The sequence below is a fragment of the Agelaius phoeniceus genome, chromosome 15, assembly GCF_051311805.1.
Source record: "Agelaius phoeniceus isolate bAgePho1 chromosome 15, bAgePho1.hap1, whole genome shotgun sequence".
NCBI classification, from domain to species: Eukaryota; Metazoa; Chordata; class Aves; order Passeriformes; family Icteridae; genus Agelaius; species Agelaius phoeniceus.
This window is the reverse complement of record NC_135279.1, coordinates 65,225-89,405: the sequence shown is the minus strand read 5'-3', so window position 1 is coordinate 89,405 and position 24,181 is coordinate 65,225. Positions and strand designations below refer to the sequence as shown.

Genomic DNA, 24,181 nt, shown 5'->3' with positions numbered 1-24,181 from the left:
TCACTTAGGAGGTGAAACTGTTCTGTTCAGCACCTGGAAACAGAATTCAGATAAACTTAGATCAGAAAAAATCAGAAACTAGACAGAACTTTTGATTCTTAAATGGGTAACTGTGAAAAAGATAGCAGTGAGTACTAGTGGATTTCTCATCTTGGGCTTGTCTTTCTGCAAGATTCACAAATTTGAAGTATTTCTAGCCTCCATGCAAAGACAACAAGATGATTTGTTGCATCATATTAGTCTTCATAGGATTAAACCATATAATTTTCTTGCAGCTTTTAGATTTGATTCATGTGAGTCTCTAAGTGACTTCGATCACAAGGACTTTTTCAAAATAAACTTATATATATATAAAACTTTGTACTGCACTTCCTCCTAGCTCTCACAAGAGAAGGAATTATCTTAAAACAACACAAGTAAATATATGTTGCTGGGTGACCAGAAAATGAGTTAATAAATCAGTGCAGGTGTCTAAGATACTTGTCATCTGTGGCAATTAAAATTTGTGCTGTTGGTATTCTGAAGCAAAATAGTATATATTTTATGTATACTTGCCAACTATTACAAATCCAGTTGTCAAAGCTGATGGCATAGCTATGTAATACTCTCCTTGTTAGTCTGTAGAAGTTGATTTTTCTTTTTTCCTGTTGCAGGTGAAGAACATTATCTACCATGCAGTGAAAGATGCTGTTGGCACACTGAAAGCTCATGAATCTAAACTAGCTAGATCGTAGGAATTGCTAATTCCAAATGCCCTGTCAAGTAGGCCTTTTGCTCACCGTATATACAGGGACTGCACATGACTGCCTCTGCAGGAGCAAAAGCTTCTCACTGGGAGCTGGTGTGGTCAGTATTACACTCTTCAGCCACTGTTTTCTACGCTGCCTCAACACCGAAGGTCTAATGGAAGGTTGCACTCTTAAATGCAGAATTCTAAAAGGTGCCATATCCCTTTCCTGTGGCCTTTTGCAAATTGAAAGAATATGGAAACCACTTGGTGTTCCTGCATATTACGATCAAAAATGGTAGAAAGAGTGTGGATGTTTTTTTCCCTCATGCCTACTTAGTCTCCACAAAGTTAGACAGAACGTGCTGGAGGTGGGTTGTCCTACTGCAGACTTGGTTGATAACTGCTGAAAGAATGTGACCAACAGTAGCCCAACTGCAGAAATTCAAAACTCCCTGTGTGAGATACTGGCCAAGGAAAAGGATAAAGCTATTCTCTGCACTCCCATTCTTCTAGCTGTTTCTCTATACACTGTAGAGTTGCAGAACTAAAGGGAGAACCCACTTTTTTTTTCCCCAGGGAGACTCCAGAAATAAGAGAATTGTGTATTTAGTGAAAAAATAGGTTTGTAGTGAAACAGTTAATATTTCATGAAAGTAGATATTTTTAGTATTTTTGAAGTACCACAATTGTTCCTGGATTTTCAAGGAAAGGTGTATTACATTTAGTCTTCCTTTCAATAAAATCAAGAAGTGATTTTTAAAAAGCAGTCCAAAATAGCACAAAAACAGCCAAAGGAGAATTGAATAGAAATTGACATCCCACCTCCCTTGCCCACATTACCTCACCTATCTTCCCCCCTCTCTCTACGCCACCCTGCTTCCTCAGAATGAAAAGTAAAAAAGGAGTATAAACTCTGTTCTCACAAGGAGATGTTGTACATCTCTCCCTGCACTGGTGACTGCAGGCAATATTCACCCAATACCAGTGCTACCTGAAAACATCTATAAAACATATATCCTTTCCAAAGTGAAGGAAAAGTTAACTTTTGGTGTCAACTTTGTCCAGAACTATTTTAAGTAAAATGTTCCTGCTTGATAGAACTGTATTCAGAATTTACTAATGTCAGCATTGATGCAATGGATTTCATTGTCCAGGTACATGGGGAAATGTATTGACCTTATCTCCAGCTGTACTGTAGTGCCACTTGCAGGCCTGTTAATATGTTCACGGTTATTTCATTTTTTAAAAAATAAAAGTCATTTACTGTAACAGCCTGGGCAGTTTTTTTCATACCTGTACACTGATCTTCCTGCCTTGAGGTTGTCTCAGCCTCTGCCCCTGGTAGTGTAGGCTGTTTGCTAATTTTGACCTGCTGTGCTTGACCAGAAGGCTCATGTGGTTTAGCCTGGCGTGCCAAGTATGTGCTGGGAGCACACCAAGCTGCCTGCTAATTTTTGGTTCTTCAAGGTAGTTTGGGTAGAGGATTTGTCTTGTCATAAAAAACATCTCTTGTACTGTGCTTCCCATCTCTATCCTCCCAGCAGGTCCAGAGATGCCCTCTCCACTGGAGATATGGATGGGGTGGTAAAAATTCTGTGGTTTCTGACCTTGGAGGTTGTGATGGCAGCAGCAGTTCTGTTCGCTGCCATGTGGCATTCTAGCAGCCTCTCAGTTTGGTTATTAGGTGCAAAGTCCAGTCACAGGCTTTTGCTGCCTCATACCCTTGCAGCTATCCTGTGAATATGGGCTAATTTATCTGCTGGAGATAAAAAGAGTTATTCCAGACGCATGAATCATTCAGCTTCACTGTATTCTTCACTGTATAATTGTTGTGTACAATTTCTTGTGCACATCTATTGTACTCTGTGCATACAGATTAATTATAGCTGAGATGTTTCCCTCATTTCTGTGTGTGTGTATATAAGCATTAGAATTGGATAAAGATCAAAAAGGTAGACACTTGGCTATATCTTAATACAGTAGCATGAGTAATTTTGAATCCAGTGATCTACAATAAGGGTTTTGCGTCTCATTCTAAACCTTTGTTTAGTTTGAGTCTATTGAGTACTGCTTCTGTCTCTTGAGTTTTCTTTTTTACTAATCGTGGAGTACAATCAACCTGAAGCAATATTCAGCCAAAATCAGAGGGATTACTAAAATTAAGAAATACCATAGAATCATAAAATGGCCTACCTTGGAAGAGATCTCAAAGTTCATAAAATTGTTCTGACGTATCATACAGAGATTATACCACAAGTAGCCAGCCAAAGTGGTTATAAAATTGACTTAAGATATAAACTCTGTAGTTTTTATCACAGTATTTTCTAGATCAAGATTTTAACGGGCAGCTGGTATGTTACATAGAATGTAAGCAGATTAAAGCAGACATCATAAAATCATAGAGGCTTTAGCAGAGGGAGAATAAAAACTTGAGTTACATGACTTAATATAGTTTGCTGCAGCCATCACACTTATTCTATCTAATGCTCTCTTGCCATTACCAAATGGAGGAGCATGGGACAGTGAGCAGCACCATTTTTGAATATGGGCTTTAAACTCTGATGTCTTTTCAACCAAAAGCCTCCCTTTTCTTGATAATGAATAAAAATGTAGCAGCATGCAAGGTTTAATTTTACAAAACCTAAATCTTTACTCTGATGCAACTGTACCAGGCAACATAAATACAGGAAAAAAATAAGTACCTAACACATCTAAAGTTATGTTCCGTGTGTTGTTTCTGTGAAAGATTCTTGGACAGCCTTTTGTAAAACCTGAAGATGTGGAATCAGAATTGGAGCAGTGAAATCCGATGCTAAGCAGTAACTGGAATTTAATTACAATCCAAATAAGATAAAAGAAGTTATGAGGCATGAATATTATTTAAAACTATTGCTCCCCTGTATGTATAATTTCCTTCTTCCTCACTCCTGATAGCCCTTGGATAGCTCTGAGCTTCTACAGTTGAGGTATTGGTTGAGGTGTATGACACACTAGTGATTTATTCATGTATCAACCACACCTTGTAAGCATTGATTCAGTGGAAAATGATTGTGAAACTACACAGCATGTGAGTGAAGCGTAGCATAGAAGGAGATGTTGACAGTGCATCTTCCCAGTTCTGGTCACAGTAATGAATCTTATCTTCTGATTGTCAACTTCAGTGTTTCCTCAAACTTACCCCAATAGCTGGTATGCTTGCCAATGCCTTCTTGTGTTTACTATCTTCCAGTGCATCTCAGAATCTAAAATCAGCCCACAGCTTCTTTCCTCTCAATTGGCAGTGTCTTAAAGATTCCTATTCTCAACTTTTGAAAAAGAGCTGCACATTCCCACCATGTATTTGAAAAATAACCAGGCAGAAATCATCTTACTTTTCTCTCTTATGTCCCTCATTCCCCCGCCTTGCAGGGGAGCTTTTTATTTATCTCTGCCTTTATATAGTCTAATAGGAAAATGGTAATATAAGTTTCAAGAGCTGGATACAACAAAGTACAGCTGTTTCCTCTAGGAAGGTATCTTCTAAAAGAACAGCTTTCAGTCGCAAAGCAAAACTGTTAAAGAAATGTTCTCAGAACAATTTCCAGCTCTTACAGTGTCATTTTTGGCTGTCAGCTTGCACTTTTTCTGTTTTCCTTACTTCTTTCGACTTTTGATACTCTTCCACTACAATCTGCACTTTAATGCTTCAGAGAGGGTTCCCATTGTGTTCTTCCACTTCACCTGTATTCCTAAGACCCATATTTAGTCTGCTAAACTTTTCCAGAGAGAATCCTATATTCTTGAGCCGTGATGAATTGTTGTTTCTTCATCATTGCAGCTTCTGCCTGAACCTCAGCTTCAGCAGGATCTCTGAATCTGACCTGGCATTTTTCTTAATGTAGCTTTGCTTAAGCTGCTTTATTCGAGGAACAGCTTATTTGATTTCCATGCTTTGTTGTTTAGCCATAGCAGATTGATAGATATTTGGTGACCTATTTGGACTACTTGTAGAACACAAGTTTATCATGAGTTGTTTCAGCAGTGACATAGCTGCAAAAAAACCCCATACAGCCTTAATTTGAAAACAAGTGATGAATTGCTTTCCTGGTTAGGTCTTATTTACACAGCACTGTACAGTATTACTAATAACTTAATAAAAAGAAGACTACAAATAAATATTTTTATTTTCACTTAACCTGCAGGTGACTTTTATTGCAAAAATAGCCCTTAAACTACCAGTAGTTTCTTCTTGTGGAAAGGTCAGTTAATTAATTAATCTTTCATTTTTATTTATGATAGGGAAAAAATTGAACAACTTATTGCTAATGTAAATTGCTGGCTTAAAATACCTTTTCTGAAGTTGTTCTAAAGCTTAACATGCTACTAAACAGTGAGCTAGCACTACATTTACAACACCACCTTCTCTAACGATGTTGAGATTCTGTTGTTCTTACCACCATTTGTGTCTAATGCACTGTAGATTTTCATAATGCCCCATGGCACATTAAATAGCTTAAAACACTAAGGCACATTTTATTTAGGTGTAACTTACCCATGCTGCAGTTATTTAGCGCTCTCGCACAATCATGTGTGTTACTCACCAGATCTCTGCATTTTCCCCCTCCTGTTTGTGTCTTCCACTCACCCAAGCATGAACAAATTACGCAAGTAACGGACCTGTTGCTGTGTTGGTCACCAGTAGGAAACAGATGCAGTTAGAAATGTAGTCATTTTGTTGAAGGTTTTGCGTGTTATTTGGAGATGTGAAAGCAGATTCCTTTTATCCTATTAGTAGGTCAGTTATGCCATCAGTGGTGTAAATTGTGGAGTCCCTTATGCAATCATTTTCTGGCCATTCATATCCAAAAGCAGACTGTGACAAAATGTTCTTTGTCGCTGTCTGTAGAGACATTTGTGTTTTCATCTCTTGCATGTAATGGGAAGTTGTCAATGTTTTGTATTTGTCTCATTGCTCATTATACTGAATTTCATGCATTCATGAGAAATTTTTTCCCAAACAGCTCTTTTTTTTTGTTATGACTCTTTCCTTGGTCTCATTTCTTTTCATAAAGACTCTTCAGCAACCATCGGTAACTAATGAGACTTTGCTGTAGTGCCTTCCTTCTGTTTTTGTTTTGTTTTGTTTGGCTGGTTTTTTGTGAGATTTTTTTGGGGGGAGGGGTTTTAAATTTGATTTTTTTTTTTTTTTTGTTTTTAGTGGTGGGGGTTTTTTGTGGGGGTTTTTGTTTGTTTGTTTGTTGGTGTTTTGTTTGGGTTTTTTTTTTTTTTTTTTTGTTAGCTGAAGAACCATGGTAGATTTTAGTGATTTTTTTTTTTCCATTAAAAACCAACTTATGTAATAGTTATCTCAGTGTGATTCAGAGATCTGTGTACAGGGCCTAATCAATCCATGACTGCAATATACTACAGGCTCCCAGGGACCCAGTAATGAACTCTGGCATTGATTGAGGAGGAAGATTCTTTTAACAGTATTCCTTGGTGAGCTGTTAAAATACAACAGTTTCCGGTACTCCAGTATACTTAAGTATACACATTTATACCCATTTCCCACCCTGCACTAAGGATATTCCAACACATACACTGTTCAGCCTTGTTTGTGTAGCTAGCAAAGGAATCCTTGACCACCTCTCAGCTTACGAGAAAGAGTATCTGGCAACACTGAAATTACCTGGAAACTACAAGTAACAGCCTTTATTCTTCTGGTTTGATAACGTAAACGTCAGTATTGGCTAGTTGAGTTTTGTTTTGGGCGAAACACGGAGCCGTGGAACTCTGAAACGCTTTTACACTTAAGTACCCTGTTTGCAGCATGTAATAGCTGTTGTCTTGATTTCCCTGGAGGAGGCAACTGGAAGGAAGATGGCTTCTTCTGCTGTCTCTCTTACTCTGTCCTCCCAAGTGCTCGTGATCTCAATTCAGCACTCTCCTGTAATTTTCCTTACGTTGCGCATGTTGCTTCTCTGCCATCGTTCCAAGAACGCCACTTGTCTGCCTCGCTGCTGCCGTTCCGCTGCCGTGGCTCCGTTCCCGGGATCCCGCCGCATCTCCCGGCCTGGTGCGAGCGAACGCGGAGTGTTCCCCCAGCGCGGGGCGGGCTCGCGGGGCTCCGCAGCGCGGCTGAGGATGCTGAGGCCTTGCGGCCTCTCCCTCCGCCGCGTCGGCTCCTCCCATGCGAGCACACGGGGCGGAGCTGCGCTTGCTGCAGGAACCTGTCCTTTAAGAGCCGCCTCCCGCCGCTGCTCAGCCCTGAGCCGCGCCCGGTGCCGCCATGGTCTCCTGGATAATCTCCCGCCTCGTGGTGTGAGTGCGTGCGGCCGGGGCGCGGGGAGGTGCGGGCCGCTGGCGGGGCCCTTCCTCGGTGGTCCCTCGGGGGCCGCGGCCCAGAGCGGGGCTCTGGCGGTGGCGTCAGTGCTGCCCCGCGGGACCCCACGCCCGGGAAGGGGCGGCTGGGGGGCGGGCGCCCTCGCGGATGGCTGCGGCCGCAGACGGGCGGGTTCGCGCGGGCTGCTGCGGCCCACGGGCAGTGCCGCGGTGAGGGCGGCTGAGCCCCGCCCGGAGATCGGCATCACGCCGGCACCGGCATCCCAGGGGGAGTGCCCGCCACTGCGGCCGGGGACGGTGCGGGGCGTCGCGAGGCGCTGAGGGGTCTGTTCTTCTTGTAGGCTGATCTTCGGCACCCTTTACCCCGCGTACTCCTCCTACAAGGCCGTGAAGACGAAAAACGTAAAGGAATATGTGAGTACGGGCTCACCGTGCCGGCGCAGCGCCCGCCTCGTCCTTCGCGGCCGCCTCGAAAGCCCCCGGCCTGTCCCCGGGACGATGGCACTCCGGCTCCGCAGGGGCTCGGGTCAGCCAGGCCGCCCGAGCAGCAGCTCCAGTCGTCTCTGGAAAAGCTGCCAAGGATGGGCGCTTTCTGAAATGGGAGGTTTCAACCCGTAAATGTGGGCTGTATTTTCTCAGGCGATGCTGAGTGAGGAGGGGAAAGTGGGGGAAACACTGCAGTCTGGAAGCACATGAAAGTCCAGGACGAGTTCTTTCTTGTAACTTTATCCTTGCTTTGTGTCCTTTACTGCTTTTTCGGTACTACTTTTGTTTTCTTCCAAAGGGCTGAATAATCCTGCTTAGTTTGTGGCTTCCTATCAACTTTGCTTGCAATCAGTGTTTTATGTTGGTTAAAACTTCATTCTCCTTCCCTTCTGAAACCGTTTCCCTCTCTCCGTCTACACCCTTGCTGCAATTACCATACTTACGACACCAGGTGTTTTTTGTGGTAGTGTGTTGCCTTCTTACAGAAGCAATATTCTGAGTAGATCACTTGAGACAAGACCTATGATGTGGAAAAGTATGGCACTAATTTTTGGGTTTTGTTTAGTGATTCAATGGTATAGGTTTCCTGAAGTAGTTGGTCTGGATTGCTGCAGCAGAGTGGTTCAAGAAAATTTATTTGAACTGCAAAAACTTGCATATTAATTATTTTTCCTTGAGAGGACCACGTCAGAAATAAGCAGTTAGATGTTGGACTGCCATCTGTCTAATTCAGTTACATTTGAAACACTTCTTCCTTTTCAACACAAGTAGAAAGACAGGAGAAAACATAGCAGAAGGGGCAATATCTGTACAAAATGCTCTTCATGTGAGGAGTCAGCAGAAAACTTGAATGCTGTTCTGCCCATTTTCAAATGTAGCTTTTTTATGTACTGCTGCTTGCTCATAGTGCTTAAGAACCAGCATTGGTTAGGGTTTGGTGGTGGTGAAAGGTCTTAGAGGTGTATCTGTGCTTAAGTGGTGTAGTGAAGCTTGACTTGACACGGACAAAGCTACCACAAACAGTTCATCAGTGACACCAGAGTACAGTGCAAATTTACTGTTCTCTACCACCATGATAAAAATTCAGTATAAATCCTTGATCAGTTGTGGCAAACTACTTCTAGTAGCTCAGATTGTCCTAAAAGCAATTTCTTTCTTTTTACATGTTGTCTTCAGCATTGGTCAAGTCTACATTCCAGTTTTGCTTTTGCATTTGCTGAATTTGTTTAGGTTCTTGGTGCAAGTTCGGGAGACTATATATGTGCCTGAAGCCAGTCATCATCAGGATGAGCTGCAAATGACTCCTGACTGCTTTTAGTAAATTGAAAAACAAAATGCAGCCTCATTCAGCCCACAATTTTGGAAGGTGTTTGTAATCTGTAAGAAAAAAAATAGGGCTTCTTCCCATCTGCTTTCTGCTCTTTTAGTTTCTGATCATCTGCAGGGACTTCTAAAACTAGAAGTAGAATCCTTCTAGTTTGTTTAGGAGCTATACTTCTTTTTTTTCCTTGGCTTTAAAGCATAGGGTGAAGGGTGCCAGAAGGAGACAGAGGCAAGAGATGTGTCCAATATCAAAGATGTGAACATGAAGTTTATTTAAACAGTAACAAAACAATGTTTTCTGTTCTCAGTTCATACTCCAAACATTCTGTTAGGAGAGTGAAAAATAAGCACAAAGCTTACACTAAGGCTGGCGGCAGTGACCTCTTTTGAGTGAAATCTACTAATATATGTAAATGCAATAGTTTTCACTAAGAAAAAGGAGACACTGTAAATTCATTGCTTTGTATTTAATCCCATTTAGAGACAAAATGTCAGCTGGAGATCAATCAGGATCCTTTTTTGAATTCTTTAATCAACTCCTATCTAATCTCTTGGATAGAAAAGTATCTTCTGCACAGTTTGTCATCTCACTATTCACAGCCTTTTCCAGATGTTTCATGAAGATGAGCAGCACAGATCTCAACAGATTCCTGTGGGATTCCACTGGTAACTTTCCTCATTGTGAAAAGTGGCCATTTACTTTTATCCTTTGTTTCCTTTTTTTTAACCAATTGTTAATCCTCAATAGTCCCTTCATTTTTATCCCTGACGATTTTGTTTCTTTAAGTGTTTGTATAGACCCGTTAGAAACTATTTAGAAGTTTAATATACCCTTGCCCTGTAAGGAAAGCACGATAGCTAGCAGAGTCTTATGGAAACCTAAGAGTTCTGCTATACTTGTGATTTTTTTTTTTTGCTGAAAACAGACCTTAATCTTTGTTTTGTTATATATATGTAGGTATTTGCTAATTGCTTTTATTACTATTATTACCTTCATGTTGCCTAATGCTGAAGTAAGATTTACTGGTGTATAGGCTTTCTGAAATCTCTCACCCTTTTGGATCCCTTTTTGCAAACTTAGATTTATCATTATTCACACACTTCTTCATACAAGAGCTGATTCGTGTTGCTGCACTGAGGACTTAATCATTCTTTCCAAAAAGTTGCTGTAGATCAGCTGAATGGCTACTAGTCTTGTCCAAACTGATGATACAAGAAAAAAAAAAGGCAGGAGAGAGCCATACAATACAAGTTTTTGCTATTTTCTGTTCTAAAAGAGTTTGCAGTAAAGTGGAAATAATTTGGATTATTAACTACTCATTCACTGTGTTAGAGCAGCTGGAGGCAGATTAATTTTCTTTTATGAGAAACTTGTGGAGAATCAAGAACAGATCACCAAATTTTCCAACACATGCAAGGTTGGGGAAATACCTGCTTTTATAGTATTTGCAAGGATTGTCAACAAGTCATTATTATATGAACATAATTGCTTGTGTAATTTTTATAGATTGATTAATGTATGGATTTAGTATGTGGCATTTCCCTGATTCAGTCCTTTTTTCCCATTCTTGATGACACTAAGGGTGTTAAATTGCTTTTAATTGAGGTGTCCTCTTCATTTATCTGCTACTTATGCTCTTTTTAAATTCTCAACAGGATAGAAAACTAGCAATTTCCCTTATAATTCAGCTGACTCCTCTTGAAGAGTAAGCTGAATGAATTCTAAGTTTGTAGCTGAGAAACCAGTTACCAAAACAGCAGTGTGTATCTGTGTTTGTTAGGGGGGAATTAATTTGTGCTTTGAAAGAAATACTGCCCCAGATAAGGGCATGAGGAAGTAGAGAGATAGATAAAAGGTGTCCAAATGTGTCATAATAGTACATACATCTACTCTAAACCTTAAACAAGAAGATTAGGTTGATGTGGCATGTTCTTTGCTTTTATACCTCTCTCAGTGAGCCTTTATTTAAAAAGAAAAATTAATTGCTCATGTGATTTCTGGGAGTAATGATTAAGGCAAAGAATGCTTACTAGTGAGTTAGCACAAAATAATATGTTTCTTGGTTTGTTGTTTTTCTTTTTTTCCTAAGGAAAATCTTTACATCAGGAAAATACAGGGCTGCAGCTGAAACTTAAGCTTTTACATATGTGCGTGTATATATTTTTTTATGGTATTCATGAAATACGGAAGAGTGTAACTTTACTTAAAGTGAATGGATAAATCCTTTTGGATAGGTCATTTGGGACCTTAACGCTGTTGCACCCATAATGTTGCTCCAGGGCATGCATTCATCAACAAGTCATTATTATATGAACATAATTGTATCTGTATGTGTTTATTTAGAGCACAGTAATCCTACATGTTTTCTCAGACCAAAATGTACCGTTTAGTATGTGTCCATTACAGATTATATATGCCTTCTTTTTGAATCCGTCTTAATGTGTGGAGATGAGTCATTTATACTGAGAAGACATTTTACTTTTTTTTCTGGGTTCTGATGTATTCCCATTGAGTGACTGCTCTTTTGCAGGTGAAGTGGATGATGTACTGGATTGTATTTGCCTTTTTCACCACTGCAGAAACACTCACAGACATTGTTCTTTCTTGGTGAGTTCCTTAGTGGCACATTGTGGGGTTTTTTTTTGTTATTGCTGTGTTTTTGTTTTGGTTTTTTGCCTTTTTTTTAAGCAGAGAGGAGAAGTGTTAGGATGTTAAGAAAATCAACTCTTGTCTCCTTTAGGAGTTTTCAGTCCCTGTGAAGAGTTAGCAGGTTTCGAGATACTGTGGGTAGCAGCTGCCATCTTAGCTGTTTCAACTCCTTTGCTTGCAAAGTTAGGGTAAATACACAGTATCTGTAAAAGGATCTTCATCCATTCATAACTTGAAATATTTTTGAGAAGCTGTTAATGTGAACTGGTACAGTTTGAAAAATGATAGTCTAAAAGACACCTTAAAAATGGTAGAAGGAAGGGACCTATTTTGCTTTGACAGCCTTTTATGTGGAAGAACAGATCACACGCATGTCAGTGCTGTGAGTGGTTTGCATGATGAACTTGGCTTTCCCTAGGAAGGGTGGGACAGACTGGAATAGAAGAAAGCAGATTGTTACTCCATTCCATGCTCTGTGTCATGCTTGGCAATATGGAGGCCTCCAAAAATGACAATTCATTGTTACAGGGCTTCAACTTTGAAACTGGGTATCTTCAGTTGCCTCATTGCTTTAGTGTTTGAGCTTTGCATACACCTCTGAAACAATGTTAGTCAAGAGTTTCATCTTCTTAAGAGCCATGAAGTACTGTACATACCATACAAAAGTGCTCAGCAGCTTTGTTTTTACCTGCATAAAATCTGAAAAGCAGACAAAGATTGAAAAAGTATAAGAACTTCAGCTTATTCACATAAAAGACTTCTGAAAACAGGAGTTTCTTCCTACTAATTGAGTCAGTAGAGAATTTGCATTCACTTGTTTCAATCTCTGCTATTGTATCTTCTTGGACTTTATTGGGTAAGGGTTAGAGAGGACAGGCATATGTTCTGCCTGCTCTTTTTCATTTACACTGGCCCTGCTTTTGTGTCTTATCTGAGGAGTACCTGTTGGAAGTTTCAGAAACAGCCATCAGCTTTAGCAGCAATGTGACATTACTAAGATATATAGTTGAAAATTTTGAAAATTGAGAAGGGAAAATAATGTGATGTTAACATCCAGTGGATGCTCTCTGAAGAAACTTCAGAATGATGAGAGTAGCTATCAGATTGTAATTTGGTGTGTTTGCAGGGCTGAGAGATGCCCTGTTTATGGAGTTTTCATGGCTATGGATGAAAGACTAAATGATACTCGAAGAAGGTATGTCCTAGGATTCTAAAAAGGGTTCTGCTTTTCTGACCTGAATAATTGATTCTCTTGTTTCTGAGCCTTTACCTTGCCTACGCTCTTTCTGCCTGTGCTGCTCTCTGCTAGTTATCTCCATCTGTCTCTGTGCTGATCTTGATTCCAGTTCTCCATCTTTCTCTTTCTTCTTCTTTTTTTTTTTTTTCCTCTTTCTCTCAGGTTTCCCTTTTATTTCGAGCTGAAAATCGCATTTGTGATTTGGCTGCTCTCCCCTTACACCAAGGGCTCCAGTGTCCTCTACAGGAAGTTTGTGCACCCAACGCTCTCCAATAAGGAGAAGGTACTTGCTTGTTGGAAGATACTGACCTCTCTTGGCACCTGATTGACTTCTAATTCAGTTATGCCACAATAAAAACTGAAATCAGTGAATCTTGCTTGTGCTGACCTTAGTGAATGTAGAATGATTCTGTGTCTGACAATGATGGCATACTGCAGCTTACTGAAGATTGCAGTGTAGCCAATACTTTGCCTAATGCTTAGAAAGCATGTTTGGCTAACCCAGTGTCATGAGCCCTTACAGTCACTGTCAGTAGTTAAGCCTCTTGAATCACGATAGGAGGAGCATGTTCTGTAGCCAGTCTGTTTTTTCACATTGTTGGTATAAGCAACTGCTTTGTTGCAGTAGTTATAATTTGGAAATAGCATACTGTATTTTAAATGCATTTACATGTTTTCTGTAATTAGCAGAGAAGCTCAAGTTATGTGATCAATGACACCTGATGCTAATAGTCTGAAAAAAGAGATGAGCTTTGTGTTTTTAAGGGTGACAATGGGGAAACTTTGATCATGTTTGTAACGAGCAACTAAATGCCATGTTCCATGTTGCATTCCTAGGAAATTGATGAATACATTACTCAGGCTTGTGACAAGAGCTACGAAACCATGATGCGAGTTGGCAAGAGAGGGTTAAACCTTGCTGCCAATGCAGCGGTTACTGCAGCTGCAAAGGTAATGTAGTGCCTTCTGTAATATTCATGAATTCTCCAGCAGTTTATTTTTGTGTACCAGCAGTTAGGTGCTGTGGGTCTGTTAGGGATACTAGTACTTGTTTGGCAGCAACCTACTTTTCCTTCCTTCCAGTTTGCCCTGCAGATAATCCCATCCTTTGACTTAGAAAAAGTAGAGGGGGAGTGGAGTGAGGTGCCTTTCGCCCTAATTTTATGTCCTCTTAGGGCCAGGGAGTTTTGTCTGAGAAGCTTCGAAGTTTCAGCATGCAGGATCTCACTCTGATCCGAGATGAAGATACTGTGCATATGCGAAGCCGTGATCCACAGCTGCACCCCTCTGGTGCAAGTCTTCTGGAAACTATTGAAGACTCAGGTACAGAGCACCTGCTCGCCATTGTATGAGACCTCTGATTGTGAGCCAGGAGGGCTTCCCTGAGCTTTGGGTCTCAGAAAGGAGTACAACATTGTAAATTATCTGTGAGAAGTTGCATTGTCTTCCCTAGAGCCTTCTCATTTAATATACATCTCTGTACTTATTCCATACTTATCCCATAATCATTATTCAAGATGGTCTCTCTGTCATGTGTTCCTTGAGGATGGGCCATTTTAAACCTCATGAGATTCTTTAAAAGTATTTGCTAAAACTTCTGCTCTTGTTCCTTAGCTTCGTGTTACTCCTCAGGAGAGGAGAGCAGTGTGGCACATCGGTCTAATGGAACCCCGTCAGATACTAGAACAGACCCATCAGATGAAGATGCAGGAGACAAACTTCCTAAACGTACCCAGAGTCTCAAAACTCCTAAAAAGGTGATGAAAGCTGAAGTGAGTTGGTGTATAAATAATTTCCAGCACTGACATTGATTTGTGAGCTTGGTTGAAAGGCTCTAGATTTATAGTCTCAGCATTTAGAAGCTATATATATAAATTTTGTTGGACTGTCTTTTCTAGTTGAGTCCTATATCAGAGGACTTGTCGTCTACTTGCTATACTTGTCTCTAGCTTTTGCATTTTTATCATGCCTGTAAGCCTCTGTCATAAGCCAGAACCCAGCTTTTCTTTCATCTGGATTTTGTATTGAAGGGTGGAGCATTAGATATCTTTAACATGTTTTGTTGACAATATCCTCTCTCCTATCTGCTACAGTCTGAATACGTAATAGTGACATTTATCCCTGGGACAGCCACTTTGTCTTAATCTAAATGCAGGAGTTGTGTACCCTCTTAGGCCTCCCTTGACTTTTGCACATTAGGTGTGGGAAATTACACCAGTCCTACCTACCCCATTCCTGGAGTTTGTTCTCAAAGTTTGAGTAACTAGTGATTGCTCAGTTGTCTCCTTCTGTTCACATGATGATCCAAGGTATTTACAGCCATTCAGTGGGACATGAGATGTCTGATTTCTTATTATTAAAATAAACCATACATGAAAGTAGATGCAGTTGTGTCCAAGAATCACTTGAGCTTAGCAATCTTTTTTCCAGGTGTTTTCAGGTGTGTTTTGTAGAAAATGCTTTTTGAGGTGCTACTTTCCAGGTCTTGACACTTGCTTACGTGTTTCTTATGGTTTGATTTGTACATGATAAAATGCGTCCTATTTGCTTGATTCAACTTGGACTTCTAATGTTATTATTTTTATCTTAGATAAAGAATGCTATATAAGTGACTCACATTGCCGAGTTATTCAGGCTAAATGTGAAATAGTTTGAAGGAAAGTAATTGCTTAGGGTGTGATTTTAAGTTGTACTGTTAACCTGATTTTACAGTGTATGGGAAACCTTTGCATTTGCTTCAGTGCTCCTTGTAATAGAATCACAGAATAGTTGAGGTTGGAGGGGTTCTCTGAATTCACCTGGTTCAAACCCACTGCTTGTGTAGAGCCAGTTCCCAGGACCAGGTCCAGGTGGCTTTTGATTTTTCTCCAAAAACGGACATCTCTGTCCAAAGATGCATTTTAATTTAACTGGGATCTTTCTATGGCTTGTTTTGGAGTTGACCCCTCTTCTTTCCTGTCTTCTGTGTTAGACAGGAGCAGGGAAACAAGAGGCTCAAAATTTGAGTGGAAGCTTCCTAGTGAGGGCTTTTCAAAGTGAAATTATGAAAAGACAGAAAGAACTCTTCTATGCTGTTTGTTGTGAATACGGAAGTACTGATAAAGCCCTTTGCAGGCATATTGGTATTTATGCTCAGATTGTTGGGTCTTTGGGTCAGATGCAGGACTTGTGGGAGGTCTTTGACTGAGATCTCTGAGATTGCCAGCCCAGGCTGAATGCATCACAGATGAATAAATGTGCTCTTCTTACCAATATCTAGAATGTAAGACACAGAAGTAAAGTGTGCAAATTAGTTCAGGTTGTTTCTACAGCTTTCAGAGAACTGCACTGGTGATGGAAGTTAAGAAGCAGAAAAGTTAGAGCAGTGAAATGTTATGTGAATGTTACCAGTCAGAAATATCTGTGTTTAACCTTTTGTTTGGACAGCCGGCTTTGATTTTACTACTGTACCTACCTTGTTCTAGAATGCCTTTTTCTGGTCGCTATTTGATGGATATGTTGAGTGATTTGTTTATTGAAAAAAAAAAAAAAAAAGAATGGTTGAACAGACATTTTGAGACAACAGATGACATTATTAGGGTCATGTTGTTGTTGTTTTGTCCTATTTTTCACTCTGCATTCTTGCATCTTTCTGTTACACGTTTAGATGTTAAAATAAACTAGCCTAAGATGCCTCTTTTTATTTCTCCTCAGCTTCCAGTGAGAAGTGTAAAAGCCCGCCCTAAGAAGAAAGCTGCTGGCTCTCTTGCTTCTGGCGAGTCATCCTAAGGCGACCTGCCCCCCCCAGCACCTGTCTCTGTCCTGGGATTTGCCTTTCGCTTTTTATGGGGAAACTCTCCAAAGGAAGGGAGCTGAGATTCTTGTACATAACCGATACTGCTTTACAGAGCTCATTCCAAGGCAAGGGGGAGGCTGGGATTCAGAAAGCAGAGCAGAGGATACAAATCCTCAGGAATTTTCTCCTTTTCATCTCTCTGTTGGAGGGAATGCTGATATGTCTGTACATAGCCAGTTGCTTTGGAATTCCCACTGTATAACTCTAGTTGAGAATCTTTGCTGGAAAAACTGACTAGGGTTAGAGACATCCATTGCACAGAAGCTGGAGTTCTGTAGGGTGGGTGGCTCTCAAAAATGTCTTCTCTTGCTCTGGGTATTCTCCTGCAGCTGTGTGTCGTTAAGAAGTGCCCATCATGAGTCATATTCCTTAAGAAGGGACCATACCTGATATGTCCATTGCCTTTGAGAAAGTGACTAAAGTGATGTATACTGAGTGCTTTTGAACATAAAGGACTGGCTCATGGGAGGTATATGCTAGATTCCCACTACTCATACTGGAAGATGAAGAGATTGTGTTTAATTTTATTTTTTCTGGAAGGTGATAATTTTTTCTGGAAGGGAGATCATTGGAAAAACTGATAAAGGAAATGTGCTATTACATGCACATTATATGATGGAGTAGGTAGGAGTTACTGTTGAGAAGAAAAGTGTGACATCTCTAAGATTTTGGCTCTTTTTTAAACTGCTTGAATTTTATTTCAGGTTCTAATGCTCACTTTGATTCCTCTGAGAGCATCAGAATGAGGCGAGTCTCATGCAGTTCCATGGCAAGCATACTCGCTTTGCCATTTAGTGGTTGAACTCATGTCGTTGTGTTGCTTGTTACTTCAGACAAATTCTTTTATTCTAGCAGATGTCTGGGGAAAATCTGTCTCAAAATAGTCTGCAAACATACTTGAGAATTTCAGAAGCCCTCACCTCTCAGCTTTAGGAGAGTCAATCCTCAGGACATAAGAACTGAAACAGTTGATTTATTAACCTGAAGTTGAGTTCCTCTAACTTCAGGATTTTGTTTCTGGGGGATAAAAAGCGGGCACTAGGGCACAATACTGGTGAATACTGATTAATCTGTCCTCTTGCTTTATCCTGCTGCAGCCCTTGCACAGATTTTCTGTCTGATATGTGCCGTGCTTATTGGCGTCCTGAGACTCGAGCAATACTTAACACTTGGGACAGAAAACTACAAGGAACGTAGAATATGTATTGTGGGAGGGAAATTGTAGTGCTAGAGAGAAAATTTGCATAATGACAAGCCATACTAGACCCTTGAACGTTGTTAAGGGGAGAACCCCTGTACACATGCTGGCTGAGCCTATGAAAATTTAAGAGTAGGGTTCTTGTTATCAAGATCCATAATGAAGGTGCACCATTTTAGACATGGATGTCTGAATGAATACTTGATGGTCTTAATTTTCACTGAAATTAGTTATTAAAGGAACCTGGCTCCTACATGCAGGTGTTTGCATCCCATACTTTTGTTGTCACATTTCTGAAATGACAGTGAATTCTTCACAGAGCCCAGTATTTTGCTGTCGACAAGGTATAGAAGCACTTCTGCAGCTAATGCTCCACAAGTATTTCTGTCCTAGAGAATAGCCTTTCAAAAGTTTATAAAGTTGAAGATTAGGACTGAATTTTTTTCTTGTTTTCCATTGTCTTGTTGGCTAATTGTTTGCTGTTGAATTCGCCAGTTATTTCAGGAAGCCAATTAAGTTGGGTTTACTATTTTTTGCAGCTTTAAAAAATTTAAACTTTACAGTCCATGTTAGAAACTTGCGTCTTGTCAGAAATATTTGTCCTAAATTATCCACGAGGCCTTATCCAGAAGCCAGTAGAAAATGCTTGATTTGGCTCTGCATTTCATAAAATAACCACAATTATTTTGTTCTTTTTAAGTTTATTAGCAAACTTCATATTTGTGTCTTACTAGCACATGCAAATGCATGTCCTGAAGCAGGAATACTTGCTGTTTCCAAAGGAAATTCCTCTCTCCAGACAACAGATAAAATCTTTCATGGTTATGTGGAAGATCCACTTTTGAGATATTGCTGTCCTAGACTTTACTGTACTGAGCAAGAGAGAACCATTGTTCTCTGTATACCAAGATACCAAGTATGTCTATGACCATGTTTCTTGATTTTTTTTTTTTTTCAAAATTAAAATTGTGCATAGCAAATTATTTATGTAAATCATTGTGAGGGACTTGATTTGGAAGCCAAGTCTCCCCCTGTGCTGTTCTTCTTGCCCTTTCCTTGTGCATGCACTGTGATAGTCTACGATTACTGCGTTTCCACAGAGCTACTTTCCAGAATCTTCTCTAAAATTCATTTGTTTGTAATGGCTTTTCTGCTTTGAAGCACAGGAAGAATTTCTGAAGATTCAGTTCTGGTATTTGGATTTGTCTTTGTCTTCCTGAGCTGGGGCCTGTGCTAAGTAGCATTTACTTAGCATTGATGCTTGATGTCGTTAGCTTGTGGGTAAATACAGGTCAGTTTTACTCTGAGTTTTCTTTATACAAGGGAATTGGCTTTTTGGTTGCAAGAGGGAGTCTACATTAGAGTCAGGGACTATCTAGTGTGTGATATGAAGCTGATGATGTCAAGGAGCAGAACTTACCCAGAGCAAGACCAATGTCTTAGCATGGATACTGTTTTCTTCTTGTAGTACAAGTGTGACTGCTAGATTGTGTTTTGCTTGATCAAAGCCACTGCAGATCTCCCACCACCCACGTGACCTCTTAGTGAGCTTCTAGATCTAGTTCTGCATTGGATGCACTGTCTTGCACAGAAATTCTCTTGTTAATGAGAACGCTGAATGTGCTGTTTTGATAAAATGCTTTTATCAGCTGCTGTTCGGTGTTTTCAGCGGGAAATGCTGGAATGTAGTTTCTCTTCAGTATCATCTGTGGGCTTCATCATGCAATTAAGCAAATGGTTAAATCTTCACCTAGCAGTAGAACCCTGTTGTGTTTGGTAAATGTTTAGAGTCTTTTCCTAATCTGCCTGGCCATAGAGAGAAGTGCAGTAATCGAAAATGATACTTGAAGGTGAGGGCTAAAGAGGGTGGTATGTGTGGTCGTGTGCCTAAAGGTTATCCTAAAATACCTGTACCATGACATACAAAGTTGAAGCCATGACTGCCTTTTGAAAAGAAATGTTTTACTTTCATGCTTTGTAGTAGGATGAGTCAGTGTTTTGCTGTTGGAAAAGAAAATACTGAAATGGGGTTTCCTGTGTAAGAAACTTAATGATTTGTTGCATAAAAGGGAAAGCGTTTTCTTGTTTGGCAATAATCCTCCGTGGTGGGTAAGAAATATGAAAATACAGGGGAGACAACTGTCAGGTTTTAGACCTTTACACTTTACCTTAACATTGTTACCTACTTTTTTAAAATGGAGTTTGTGATTCTCCAGCTTTACATTTCTGGGACTGATTTCCTTTAGACTAGAATGATTTCCTTGGTATGTAGAGCATATATATAGAGAGGGGTGCTGGTGTTCTTAAAATTGCAAAGCTTGTTCTGGGGAAGTTTCACCTTCCCTCATTTTAGTGCATTGATTTCCACTCATTGTGCTTTTGCAGTGCTGGGCTTTTTTTTTTTTATACATCGCTCTTGGAAGTATGACTCCTTCACAATATACTCCCTTGGAAAACAAGAGAATCACAACTTTCCAGAAATGGTTATTTATTCTGTGCCATCTTAATCAGCAGGAAATTTAGTGCCTTAGGAGAAAAGTAAGATATCTATGGAGAACTGTGCTGGTTCTCTGGTCCACACAGAGCATTGTATCAAGGAGGCTCACAAGTTAACTGTGAAGTGTCATTGTGTGTTTGAGAGCAGCTGTTGAATTGAGCTGTTTCCTTTCTGTCTTCCAAAGTTGCATATAATGCTGGAAAGTGTGGATTGCTCCCTAAGAGAGAAATCTGGGGAAAAAAGTTGTATTCTAATGGGGACGCTACATTGTCACATTACTGCTTGCTGGGCAGATGCTGAATGACATGTCTATGTAACTGGTCTGTACTATAGCTTTTCTTGCTTTAGCCACTAGGAATTTGTAATGCTGGCTGAAGCACCTTGAGGTGCTGCTTTGTGAGTTGTCTTCCAAAGTCAGAGATGTGAAAAACCAGGAAAGCACTGCAAAGTTACATGGGCTTGTAGAACCATAGAGGTGTCAGAGTCGGAAGGGGCCTCTGGGGGTCATCTGGTTCAACCTCGCAACTCAGTTCAGTCAGAGCCACCCGCTGCCAGTTCCTGTGTGCTATTTCTGGTCTGGAATCTGCTGAGTTTAGTGTTTAAGAGCTGATAATATGTGCAGAAATGCATATGCTGTATGGGAATGCGTTCTGGTGTTACTGAGGAGAAATGTTTCCTGGTCACTTTTCATCTGGAATTTGGCTCTGTTGCAAGACACTATAAACATAACTCCATTCTTATGTTCCTTATAGGTATTGTTAAAAAGCCTAGAGGTCTCAAAAAAGATCTTGAGGTATGCAGAGTAAATTGTGAAAACAGTTGGTTTCAACAGTAAATGGAGACAATAACTGCATAGCAGCTAAGAACCTTTCCTGTGAGATAGATTGATCGATAGATAGATAGCATTAGGGTAGAAAATGAGCTGTGTATGTTACAGAGTTGTCCAGTAAATACTGCTAACTTTATGAGCCTCAAGCAACACTTTAACTGTGCATTCTACAGATGAGAGCTTGATTTCTTTTTTGAGCCTGATTTCTCTCTTGGAGTCAGTCTCTGTCTGTCTCCTTCTTTCCCCCTTTGCTTTCCCCCGCCTCCCCATCCCTTTCAAACTGGGCTTGAGCTACATACATTAAGATTCTTCAAACTTTCATCCCTTCAGAGCAATAAAATTTTACTTTTACTTCAGCAGGCAGCTGATCTGCAGGGAGGACCAGATGAACATCAAGCATCTCTCGTCACTTTTGTAGATGTGTTACACTGGAGAAGCAGTAGCAGGAAGCTTCAGAGGATATGTTTGCCTGGGAAATTCTACCCTCTGTCCCCTGCCAAAGCCTGCATTTTTGGGTGAACCAAATGCTGGACTTAGCTATGCTCATATACACAGTTATCTGTAGAATCCCACAATTCAAAGTCAGAATTTCTTGTGCTCTATTTCTGATGATAATAGGAATTAAAATAATACTAAGTGAAAAGAAACAGTTGCAAGTTGGTGGGTGTTTGGGGTTTTTTTTTTGTTTTGTTTGTTTGTTTGGGTTTTTTTTGCAACTTTGCAGGTAGATTTAGGTCATTGCTATTTATATGCCTAAAATCTTTGCCTAAAGCCCCTTGCAAGCTATCTGTTACTTTCTTGCTCTTTCAGAGCTCCTGTTCTTCTGTGAATTGGTTATGTTTTTTATGTTTACTCTTATTAAGCAAGGGCTGGCTTCCATTTTACTGACTGTGGAGATTTGAAATATACTGTATTAGAGCTGTAATTTAGCCTTTTTTTGTTATTTAAACCTATGACCTAGATTGATACATGTAACTGGTACAACAAGGCCTAAGGCTAGATTCCCAGGTGGAATGTAAGTATCTATTGCAAATAGCATAGTTTGACATATTTCCCTTTTCTTGCAGTGGATTCTGGCTGAAATGCGCTTACTGCAGACCCTTTGGACCAAGAGCATTCTGTCAGCGTTTAACCAGATCATGTTAGAAGTAGCATTTATGGGAATAATGCAAAAATAAGTGAACACTAAAGGAGCAAAAGCTCAAGTCTTCTGTAATATATGACTGTCTGAGACTATGTAAAGCAGTAAAGCATTTCTGGCCACAGTGGAAATGCATTGCTGTACTGACTTACAAAGGTAGGGCATTCAGTCATGGTCTTTGTAGCAGGTTTGGGAGGAAAGTTAGTCAGGATGGCAAGCATATAAAGTTTTACATACCAAGGAACTAAGTTTTTATCACAAGTAGTGCTTAGTAACTTACCAAAAAGAAAGAAGTAAAAAAGTTGACTAAAATTATAAAATGAAGAGAAATTTTCCTGATTGTCAAACCTAGTATTGAATATAAACTTTCTGTGTTTGTGTTGCTGCCTTTTTTGGGAAAGCACTGCATTAATTAATTCATCATTTCTGACTCCTGTCTTGGATTATTTCTGTAATGAATCTCAAATTAGAGATGCTTGGGTTTGACTCAGCATTTTAACATCCTCAAGTCCCCGTTAGCACAGTGCTGATCTAAAGGCAGTACGGCACTAGGAGGGTTGTGAATTACTTTTTGTCCACTAGAGGGTAAAAGCATAACATAAAACCACTGAACATGAGAGAGTAGAGACATGTCTCATAACAGTTAGTTCAATTATGGCAGTTAAACAGCAATATTTCCTAGGTATGAGTGAAGGTCCTCCATGGGAGTGAGGGGGAAAACAAGCTGGGGCTCTAATGGAGAAATATTTCATGAAATAATACTGCTATTAACCTCTGACTGAAAAGGCTATTCTGGGCATTCTTATTGAGCCACTATCCAGTAAGGCTTGCTGAGACAATAGCCTTACAGAATAACTGTCCTCACTTTTTAATTTTTGTTGTATATTCAAACCATTTTCTATCTGTAGGAAGCAGCTCTGAAAATGGCAATGTTTGTGATTCCCTCCCTCCCCACAGCCCTCTTCCCCCTGCCAGCTTTTGCAATTAACCAATTGCTGTGCTACTTTATACTCTGAATTTTAGTAGTATTTCCTGGTAAGGATGAGTATTTTCTTTTAGTTGGGTCTGTTTTCTCTGAAAAGAGAAGCAATTTTTATCTAAAAATACAGATGTATCTAATGTTACTATGGTAATTTGTGACCATGGCAACAGAGAGTTAGCATTCTGAAGAACAGACACAGATTTGGTTGGTTTTTTGGTTGGTTGGTTTTTTTTGTTTGTTTTGTTGTTTTGGGTTTTTTTTAAGTCAATTAATGGTGCACGCATTTCACAAAATAAACTTGACTTTTCATATTTGTTAACCATACAGGATAATATGAGTCCATGGGATTTTGACATTCTTACATGGAAAAGCTGATGTTAGAACAAAATGTAACAGTATGAGATTCTTTCCAATGTTGAGAAATTCTTTTAATTGCAACAGCATAGATGGAGACTTGCAGACTGAAGGAGGATCCAGGACATACCAGGAGGTTTCTGTAGGAAAGAGAAACAGAATCTAGAATAATCCTGGGGATTCTTCAATGTCAGACATCAGGGGGAAAAACATGAAGAATAAAATATATTCAGTATGTTTCTATTTTCCCATCATATGATCAGCCTTAGGTAAACCAACACAGTGCTTTTGAGCAGGTGCTTAATTTCAAGTACAAGTTATGGATTGCCCTGACATGCCCCATCCCAAGAGCATGTAGTGCATTCTACGAAACATTTAGTAATGATTTAAAGAGTCACAAGAAATTAACTTATTATTGAGGGAGGTAGGAAAGGGCTTTTGTGGCTAAGCCTTGTATGTAGTGTATTTATCTCTGCCTGTATAGAGCTAACATAAAGGCTCCCTACTGTCAACACTCAGTGTTGGTTTTATAGGAAGTGTGCTGATGTAAGTTTAGCCAAAACTAAAGCACAGATTTTTTTTTTCCAACCTTTTCCTT

The 24,181-nt window shown here is 39.9% G+C and overlaps 2 protein-coding genes across 7 annotated transcripts in view; both read left to right on the top strand.

Annotated features, from left to right (window-relative positions):
- KDM3B (lysine demethylase 3B) overlaps positions 1–1,999 on the top strand; it is a 48,128-nt gene extending 46,129 nt beyond the window's left edge. For all 3 annotated transcript variants that reach the window (XM_077186641.1, XM_054642581.2, XM_054642579.2), the window contains one exon: positions 654–1,999. In XM_077186641.1, the coding sequence (XP_077042756.1) occupies positions 654–734 (81 nt within the window). In that variant the 3' untranslated portion in view covers positions 735–1,999. The remainder of the gene's footprint in view (positions 1–653) is intronic.
- A 4,907-nt stretch (positions 2,000–6,906) lies between these two features.
- On the top strand, positions 6,907–23,561 carry REEP2 (receptor accessory protein 2). Of its 4 annotated transcripts, none has more exons than XM_077186643.1 (9): positions 6,969–7,030; positions 7,393–7,465; positions 9,342–9,526; positions 11,392–11,468; positions 12,910–13,030; positions 13,585–13,698; positions 13,923–14,070; positions 14,362–14,519; positions 16,441–23,561. In XM_077186643.1, the coding sequence occupies exons 4-9, from the start codon at positions 11,401–11,403 to the stop codon at positions 16,513–16,515; spliced, it is 684 nt and encodes a 227-aa protein (XP_077042758.1). In that variant the 5' UTR covers positions 6,969–7,030; positions 7,393–7,465; positions 9,342–9,526; positions 11,392–11,400; the 3' UTR covers positions 16,516–23,561. The 4 variants fall into 4 exon arrangements, with proteins under 4 accessions (XP_077042757.1, XP_054498559.1, XP_077042758.1 ...); XM_077186644.1 differs by having other exon boundaries at positions 6,986–7,030; positions 9,461–9,526; XM_077186642.1 differs by lacking the exon at positions 9,342–9,526 and having other exon boundaries at positions 6,907–7,030; positions 14,362–14,504.
- The last annotated feature ends 620 nt before the right edge of the window (positions 23,562–24,181 follow it).

Excerpts from the sequence above, each read along its gene's own strand:
- REEP2 (XM_054642584.2), top strand. The coding sequence starts at position 6,999 with ATGGTCTCCTGGATAATCTCCCGCCTCGTGGT. Across the intron at positions 7,031-7,392 it reads ATAATCTCCCGCCTCGTGGT|GCTGATCTTCGGCACCCTTT; the intron begins GTGAGTGCGTGC and ends TTCTTCTTGTAG. Across the intron at positions 7,466-11,391 it reads CGAAAAACGTAAAGGAATAT|GTGAAGTGGATGATGTACTG; the intron begins GTGAGTACGGGC and ends GCTCTTTTGCAG.